Source organism: Morone saxatilis, unplaced genomic scaffold (genome assembly GCF_004916995.1).
Source record: "Morone saxatilis isolate NCDOM2014 unplaced genomic scaffold, NCSU_SB_2.0 Contig18, whole genome shotgun sequence".
In the NCBI taxonomy this organism is placed as follows: Eukaryota; Metazoa; Chordata; class Actinopteri; family Moronidae; genus Morone; species Morone saxatilis.
Genome location: NW_023339740.1, coordinates 5,012,243 through 5,021,863, shown reverse-complemented (window position 1 = coordinate 5,021,863; position 9,621 = coordinate 5,012,243). Strand labels below are relative to the sequence as shown.

The window sequence follows — 9,621 nt, the reverse complement described above, 5'->3', positions numbered from 1 at the left end:
AAATCTTTCGGTCCTTATGTTGTGGAGAAGAAAAAGTCAGTGACACTAAACTTTATCATTCAAACTCCTGACCGGCAACGGCGCAGAAACAGATTGTGTCATGGTAACAGATTGAAGACCATACTATACACGCAGAAGATGGAAGTGGAACGCTTGGTGATTCCGAAGGGTAAAAGATGTTGGTGTCACCAGTATCTGGTTTTTTCTCAACTGGTGAGCTCTGCTGAAGGAGGATGGGCTGGTTATGCGTAGTGCTACACCCAACAGGGGGTAAAGACTGGAAGCAATTCTGGAGCTACTTTCTGATTTGGTCTCACTTTCTAGCTCACCTTCCTGATGCATCATCGGTGGTGATGTTGAGAATCTAATTTCTGCGCTTCCCATGCTTGCTTTTAAATGATATTCCCCTCTCAAACTACTGTCATTACACATGACATTGTCTTAACTAACCCAAGACCCATCAAACAGCATGCCTACCGGGTTAATCCTGCGAAGAGGGAGTGCATGAGGAAGGAGGTGGACTATCTTGTGGAACATGGATTCGCTGTGCCCAGCTCCAGTCCATGGAGCTCACCATGTGTCCTGGATGAGAAGTCCGACGGCAGTCCAAGGTTCTGTACCTGACCGTTTGTAAGGCTGAACTCTGTGACTGTCCCTGATGCAACATCCATCTGCCACTTATTGATGACTGTATTGCCTATGCCTGTACTTATAAATGGAAATGTAACAACCACATTGGCACATATATGGTAAGTGTCACCAAAAAAAACCATTACAATTTACCAAACATTTATTGTGGCATCCCTAAAATTAGTTTTTGTACAGTCTGACACAATATGTTATTAGACACATGCACTTAACCTGTAAAGCGGACTTTATAAGTAGGAGCAAAATAATGATGGTTTTGTTCTGGTGGGAGTCGTTGCCAATAACAAAAACATAGAATGTGACCACTAGGGTTGAGCGAGTACTCGGCTGAAACAAGTATCTGGTATGGATAATGTACATTTTACAAGTACGGGTATCCTCAGAAAAATTTGCCAAGATCCATTTTTTTAATAAACAATAAATATTCCCTTGCCATTGCTCAATTGTGAGGCTGAAATAGGTTACTAATGAATAAAGCAACTTCTGGTTAACCCATATAAATTTCAGGCTTAAATTATCAACTTTCCGTTAGTCCTGCCCATGTCCGGTTTAAGCTACACATATTCTGAGGAAAGATATGGATACAGATTATTTAGTTGGTTGAACAAATACAGACACAGCTAATGGTTTACTCATCCCTAGTCACCAGCCTAATCCTTTAAAATTACATGTGTGCCAAGGTAAAAAGTTCTGTCCTCATTTTGACTGTGCTTGGGAATCCACCTTCTGAAAGTTACCTCTTGAAGTGTCCTGTCACAAAGCATGTCAGCCTGTGAAAAGTATTGTGTTGCTTTAGAAACGCATTACTTGAGGGCCCAGCCAGGTATGACTCCAGTCATAGCAGATTTCATCACCCCCAGAGGCTAGTGATCATAGCTCTAGTCTGCTAAAACTGGGCAAGAACGCCTGTGGATCTCCACCTCTCTCAAACACCTGACAAAGCAACGCTAAGTCGAATGGCACTTCTATGCGGCCACAGGCTAAAAAGACTACCTCTCCTGCTCTCTTTTCTCCTTTCCCCTTCCTTTCATCTCCTCTGCTTTCACCTGACAGTTTCTACGCGAGGCTCTGCCATGTCTGATTCTTTCTGCAATGTCAGCCACCACCTGGCCGACCTGAGAGCTTGCGATCGAGAGCATGGCGTCCTGCCTTGGCAGGAAGGAAGTGATGAGGCAGATTTGCTTTAATTATGTTAATTAATTCATCAGAAGCTGTTGAGCAGGGGGCTGGTAATCTCCATGGACAGGGGAAACAGATTCTGTGAAAACTATATCTCATTATATGCCGATGCACAGTTCAATGTCATTAGTAATTGCCATTTGCATTCATAAAGATATAAATTTGGCATGTCCATAACACAATGAGAGCATTCGGACATGATGTCAACCTTAACACGTGAATAGCAGTGATCAGACTGCTGACCTTGGATGATAAATGGTGCTATAAAAAGCAAAAAGAGTGTGTAAAGTCATTTCATACTGACAAGCTCTGAACATTTGACTTTGCTCTTCATCAAAAAGGAACAAATATTCAACAAAGAGTCGTCACTTTGTTATTATTTCAGAGTATAAGGATTTCAAATGAACATTTACTGGTTCCAGGCCTGCCCTTGGTGAATGCCAGCAAGCTCATTACTTAATTATTTCAGGGCTCAAGATTCATAAATAGGTATGCAAATTCAATTATGGCAGAGGGAGATGATAAGAAAATGTTCTCCCTTGAGGTAAGGGAATTAGAAGTTGAAGAGATGAAAAATATAAAGACTTTATTAATGAAGACACTCTGTATGAGTGAAATGGCATTTCACCAATATATCTTTAGAAGTGTAACACACGGCAGCTCAAACAGGCAATTCAAAGGGTAAGGATCCCGATTACTGACCTGATAGTGCCATTCTGAATGAAAGAATGTAACTTCACAGATATTTCTATCTTTTTGATATTCCATCCACCGCTGACCACGGGGAAACTTTCAAATGGACAAATCTTGGCATAAATCTCTCTGCTTGGGTATTATTGGTGTCTAAAAAGCCCTCAGCAGGGCAGTGGAGCATACCCTTGCACATCACACAGTATGTCCCAATTAATCCCAGAATAGCCAGAAAGTAGCTGAGTTTAATGCCTGAGATGACTCACCCCGCCCACTCTTTCGAAATGATCGCTGTCTCGCTGGAAGTCGATGAGCTGGCCGTTGAATGCCCATGAGAAAGACACATCCAGAGCTGGATCGTAGGCAATCTGGCAGGGTAACACGATGCTCTCGCCAACAATAATCTCCATGTTAGTCGGCCTCATGGTGATTCTGGTGGGCTCTGGCCAGACAACAGACGACAGCGTAGCATGTTAATATCTCTGCCACGGGAACCTTTAACACCACTGTGACCCCTGCAACTGTCATCTCACTTCGATTCACAGCTAAATCAAGTACCCCATCATTAAATTACCCATGGATGTGTGCTTTTCCTGATTTTAATAAGCACTTAAATTTCAAGCCTGTCCATTAGCAACATTTAATGACATCTCAGGTTTGCACTTTATGTTCCAGGATCAATTTGGAAGAAAATGTTTGAAACAGGATTACAGAGATGGAAGCACATTCCCACTGGTGACTGTGGTGGATTGGAGGCCTCAGAGTATGTTGAGGAAAGGTCACAGTAATTAAATTCTATGACATTAAATGGTTCAGCTGTCAGTGTATGAGAAGAATAGAAGCTAATGAGAAAAATAAGTCAGGTGGCTACACAACAGATTAAACTGGAGGACTACATGTACGTGTTATGTCACTGCATTCATAAATAATGACCTTTAACTAAATTAAATCAAGGATAATGTTTTGTTAGTTACTTAACTGCTATTTTGCATAATGTATACCAGCCGTATTAATTTGACAATAACCTTGGTTGTTAACGTTACATATGCAATATAACTTGAATATAAATGAGGGTATTTTCAAGCCATAGATTGACAAGGAATGTTGACCTTTATTTTGGAAGAACTGAAAGGAAATCGACCATTTTCTAAACCCCTGCCCTCGATAAGCCAATCATAGCTCTGCAACCATAACTAGGCACTGCGAGCCTGTAAAAGCTTTAGAAAGAAGGCTGTAGAAAGAGCAATACTTGGCAGGAGTTCAGAGGATGGTGTATTTTTTTGTGCCTTTCAAAAGCAAAAAATACAAGAGCCAAAGTGTAAAGAATGGATTAATCAAATAAACTTTAGTCACAAGCAATAGCATGAATGGGTAACTAGTATGTTACCTACAACAGTAACCTAGTCTTAGTAACCTAGAGTTAGCAGGTTATTAGCTGACTACATAAACTAACACTTTTAAAATTACTGTAATATTGAGTTTTTTACTATTCTATTATTGGGTAATATTGTGTTTTTTGTTACTTATTGTATTCTACTATTGTACTTATGCGTCGGTATCAGGGTGACAGCAAAGAAAGAATTTCATTGACAGAGGAAAAGCTTGCTTTCTTGTTGTTGCATGATTACAATAAACATCTTGAACTTGAACTATTGTATCGAATTGTTCTCTGTCTTCATGATTCGGAAACCAGAACACAAGAAATGTTGTGGATTTTCACTACTAAAAAACATATGGTATGGAAGTGGTGTAAACAGCATTACGAAATTTGAAACCTATTTTTGTTAAACTATGCTTGAGTAGCGTTAACAGAATGAATGTTTAGCCTCGCTATGTCCATAGTCCATAAGCTAGTAAGCTAGCTAGCTAGCTTGCTCACTGAGGTGACACGACAGGATGAATCACTACATACACAAGATAACAACCCCCCATGACAATGTTAGGGCGAACCTATGGTAGTATTTCCCCATTAATAGAACTTTTGCTGCACTGATTTTCCAGTCCAGTCAGAGAGACTGAGAGGGGAAAAAAAGTCATTTTAAAAGCCTAAAAGATTCTGGGCTTTTGAGAAAACATTCGAGGACGGAGCCCAAGAAGCCACCCTTTCAAACTAGCTTTTTTTGCATTGTTAGAGCACTGAATTTGAATGATATTGTATTATGTATGTAGATATCAAATGCATAACTTAAGGAAAGTTTCAGGAGAGTCTTGAAAATAGGCTTATTTCTTTTCCTGCCAAGACTTAGATGAGAAGATCGATAGACTGTTTCTCCATTTCCAGTCTTTGTACTAACCTAAGTTAGCCGGCTGTTGGCAGTAGCTTCATATTTAGTGCACAGACATGTGAGTGTTATTGATTTATTGATTTTCTCAGCAAGAAACCACATAAGCATATTTCCCAAAATATTAACCTAAGACTTGCTCAAGTTTCTAATTTTCCAGCTACATTGAAAGGTCAGCCAGAGAAGAAGTGTTCAACAAACTCACAGATTTAATGTTAGTTAGCAGGCTAGCTACAGCTAATTAAAAAAATGCTAACGAGAGTTGTAATTTCAGCTGTCACAGCCATTGGTTCCCAGTTAGAAGCTGCTTTCGTCTTCTTACGTTTGAAATCAAGAAGCCATTGTCTCTAAAATTACTACGAATGTCGGGAGGCAAATCTGCCACTGTTATAATGGGAAACTGCATTCTCGCAGTGCTTGAATGGAAAGCCTAACAGGCACAATCCTCACAAAGGAGGGCAGGGTGTAGCGTGAGTTGCTGATGGAGAAGAGCAGGACTCACCAGTGATAATCAGCCTCCCAGTTGTGCTTGCAGTCCCAAACTGGTTCTTAGCGACACACGTGTAGCTGGCTGCATCCCGTCTGGTTACATTGGTGATCTTCAATGTCCCATTGGGAAGCAAAGTAATCCTGCGGGAAGCAGAACAGCTTTTTACTGTACGGACTAAGGTGGACAGTGTACAGTTTGACTGAAGTGTTGAGCTTTGTGTTGCATCTGCCTGTAGTCATTATTTTCTTTCATCTTCACATGTGACAGTTTATTTATTTCAGTCTTCATACTGCACTTCTACTGAATCGCATTCTTGTCAAAATGGAAAACCCTCTGAAGCACTGTGACCCTCATGGCACTTTAAAGCTCTCCACTAAAGCCCAGAAAGATGAAATTCTTTCAGGTGGGTTAGCAGCAGGCAGGGTGACCCACCACCCTGACTCAGTGGTGGGCTAAACTCTGGGACACAATACTAAATGAAGAAATATTTTACAAAAAGTAATACTGAATAACTCAATGAATAAATAAAATGTGCTTTACTGGCTTTATGTTGCTCCAGTCAGAGAGTAAACTATCATGCTGAGTGGGCACTGAAAGGCTGGATTTTTAATAAAAGCCATATAAACACAAGTATTGCCCCAAAAAATAGTGCACTGCAATATATTTATACACCCAACTGTTTGGAAGTTTGGAATCGTCTGCCACAAAAGCTTGATAAAGTCAGATGGCTAAAAGGAGTAACCCATATTTTTGAATGGTCTTTCATGCTTCTAGGTTGTAGAGAGTTCTCTTTACAAATAGAGTGTTGTTTTGTATGAGGGGTTTGAAAGAAAAGAAATGTTTTGTCCATGGAGAGTACAACGCTGTCCAATGGATCAACCGGACTGATAAGTGAAAGGGCAGAAAGAAACCTTTGAGCTACAGTTAAATAAGAATATAAGAAATCACCAGTCATTGGTAAAAATAAATTGTAAGCTTCGCATCAAAATCTCTGCAGGTTTCAGTGTCAAGTGCACAATGATGCATGCTATAACAACCTGGAATTAACAGGAGTTTTGCTTTAGCAAAGCTACTCTTAAAACCTCAAAATAGAAATAGAAGGTTGGTCTAGGGTTGAATATCAGCTGAACATATTATGGACTGACAAATCACAGGTTAAACCTACTCAATCTAACCACTAAGCAGACTGCAGGGAGCCAAAAGAAAAATTGATTCTCAAAATATTTAGAGCCCAATTGCACCATTGTGGTTCAATAATGATGTGGGGTCACTTACGCTTCCACTGGACTGAAAAACAAATTCAAAATCGATGGGTATTGGAGGGAAAAAATGGGTACAGTATTTTTCCCTGTCATGCAGCACCATGAGACATCAACTAAAGGGAAGTTTTAATCAATTAATTATATTCTTCTTTTGGGGCCAAAGCTATTTCAATGTAAATAATAAATTTGGTATATAGATTATACTGTTCTATCTGTTAAAGGACCAGTGTGTAGGATTTAGTGGCATCTAGCAGTAAAACTGCAGATCACAACTGAACACCACTGACATCTGTTATTATTTGAGAATGTGCTGTGAAGTGTGCAGGAGAAACTTGCGGAAAATGCAAAAGACCCTATCCAGAGGCAGTGTTTAGTTTTTACTGTTCTGGGCTACTGTAGAAACGTGGCGGTTGAACATGGCGAACTCCATGGAAGGTGACCCATGGCACATTTTAAAGTAACAAAAACACAACTCTATATTCAGGCAATTATACAGAAATAAAACATACCTATACATATTAAATTCAGTTTCTGCCAATAGATTCTCCTAAATGTTACACACGGGATCTATGAAACAGCCATTATTGAAGGAAAGAACAAAAACATCAATATAACAGGTGATTCCAATCTTTTGAACAGTACTATGATAATTATGTCAGTTGAATCAAGTTGAACTGAATAGCATATTGTATTGTCAGTATTTATAATATCAATAAATAATAATAACAATGTAATGTTTTGTTTGGAAATCTGAAGGGTTGGTTCACTGACTACGTAACTGTTACTACAGCAGCAGCAGCTACAAGAGACGTAGATGTAATAATGCTAAATCCTCCTGTAAAAGTAGCTCAAATGGAGTAAAAGATTTCTAAAGTCATTGAACTGACTCAGTAATGTCAGTTATATAGCAGCATTTACTTTGACTAACATTACCCTCCATACCAGACAATGTAAGGCCATAGCAACAAAATACCTAAGTCTATTGAACTGAGCAAGTGTGGATTTTATCACTAATGAATCAAACTTTTCATTTGTGAGAGAAAGAATGTGTTATGTTTTCTTTCAAAAAGTTTTCCACTCTTGCTTTAAATCACAAAAGACAACATATTTTCACACTTACCTCACGCGATATTGAGCCGTGCAGAACTGTTGTTATTTGCCCTGGTTTGGACTAAGAAAACTGTCCTTGAGAGGTCTGCCTCCATTCCCACCGCAATAACAGCAATGTGTCTTTCAAGAAACGATGTGTGGGTAAACCACAGACCTTACTGTAAGCAGTTGTTACTGGAGCTACTTTGTACGAAAGAAATAGTTCAGATGAAAACTGTCGACAGTGCATTCTGCAAATTATCCAGAGTAACAGCGGGGTGGAGGCATATCTTTCAGAGAAGGATATCTCAGAACCAGGGTAAATAACAATACTACATGCACGGGTAGACACTGCAAGGGGTAATTGTAAAAATATGTTTTTCATAATTTGGGTGAAACTAGCTTTAACTGATGTAGTATTTAGTGATATGCCAAATGTAGTGTATACACAATTCTTTTTCTAAACACTGCTCCAATTTACAGCATGACTGCATATGTGAGAGAGCACTTTCCATGCAGCGTGTGCATACATCTTGCGCTGTGCACCTTGAAAGACTATGTGGGCTTCACATACCGTGTGATAAATGTCAGTCATCTTGGGAATTTAACCAATTTCCTGCAGCTATAGATGTAGCTCCCCATCTGGAGCCAACTAAGGAGCCTCAGTGCTGTTTTGACAAGATGCTTGATGCTCGTATTGTTCTCTTTCAGACCTCCTTTTGAATAAGCAGCATGGGAGTGATTCAAACAGCACAAAGTTACGCATTTCTTCAGAGTGCTGGGATGCCTGTGTCGGAGTTGTTCTTATTCAGTCTGTCCTGCCTGTTGTGTGTATGTGTGTGTACGTTTGCTGAGAATTCTGGATGTGCGTGCGCTCACTTGCAGCAGGGTTTAGTCACCCTCTGAGCTTTTCTTCTTCTACCTCCAATCGGGATGACGAAAAGTCAGCGGATGGATTGCTCGGATGTGTCATTTCTTGCCTCTGTTTTGCTTTTGGATGTCTCCACCTTTTAATTGGTTCTTTAGTGTTGTGCAAAATGTTTTCAGCCTCTGGTGTATTCAATAAGAAATCAGACAGCAAAGGACAACAAACTAAATTAAGCACCTCTTTAGGCCGCCTAAAGTGGTGCTTGAAGTCTGCTCATTGTCTGCGTCTTATCTCTGTGTGGAGTTTCTAGACTAGTGAGATGACTCTGCTCTCAAATCTTCAGCAAGGTTTATGTCCTTGCAGCTTCGCATCAAACTATCAAGCAGATCACTTTTACATTTAATTGCAGGTGTCTAAAAGCAGACAGGCTTTGTCTTCGGCTGCGACTCCATTTGCTAATCTTTCATCATCTTAAATATTCCATGCATGCAGTGTTGATACGACCAGCGAGCATCTACATCCCACACACTAAGTTATGTGCACACGAGGCCACATGCAGTATATTAGCCATGTGCAATTTACCTGGTGGGTGCCCTGCTCTCATTTTCCTCATTAGCCTTTCTCTCTATGCACCTGCACAAATGCCAAATACGCTATTCAAACAAGTCGGCTTGCAGTGAATGTGAATAAAAGCTGCTAGGAATATGCACTTGGACTTTTATCCTACCTTTCAGTTCTCTGCAGGATCTCATTCCCTTTCTTCCACAGGCTAATTGCTGGGGGCGAGGCCTGAGGCTTGCATTCAAGAGTGACTTCGCTGCCTGAGCGAGCTTTTAGCAAGGCCCTTAATGGACTTTTGGAGAAACTGGGAGGTGACGCTGGGGGGGAGGAGGACAGAGAAAGGCATGTGATTAAAAATAAAGGCAACCTGAACCTTTGCAGATGAGCCGTGCCGTTATTGACATGGACTCTCCTTCAGCTTCAGCAGTAAAAGCAGCTCAAAATCTCTGCATACAGAAATGCCTACTGGGCTCAAGGCTATAGATCTGCATGCAACCCCATCCCTCAACTACACAATACCCTCACCAAGCCTCCAACCTGCACAGGTTTCAG

At 40.3% G+C, this 9,621-nt stretch overlaps 1 protein-coding gene across 1 annotated transcript in view; it reads right to left on the bottom strand.

Annotated features, from left to right (window-relative positions):
- The window catches only part of cntn3b (contactin 3b), a gene marked incomplete in the record, with an annotated part of 42,956 nt that overhangs the window by 6,834 nt on the left and 26,501 nt on the right, over nucleotides 1-9,621 (bottom strand). Inside the window, 3 exon segments of the mRNA XM_035662856.1 lie at nucleotides 2,784-2,959; nucleotides 5,302-5,429; nucleotides 9,236-9,386. Of these exon segments, the coding sequence (XP_035518749.1) occupies nucleotides 2,784-2,959; nucleotides 5,302-5,429; nucleotides 9,236-9,386 (455 nt within the window).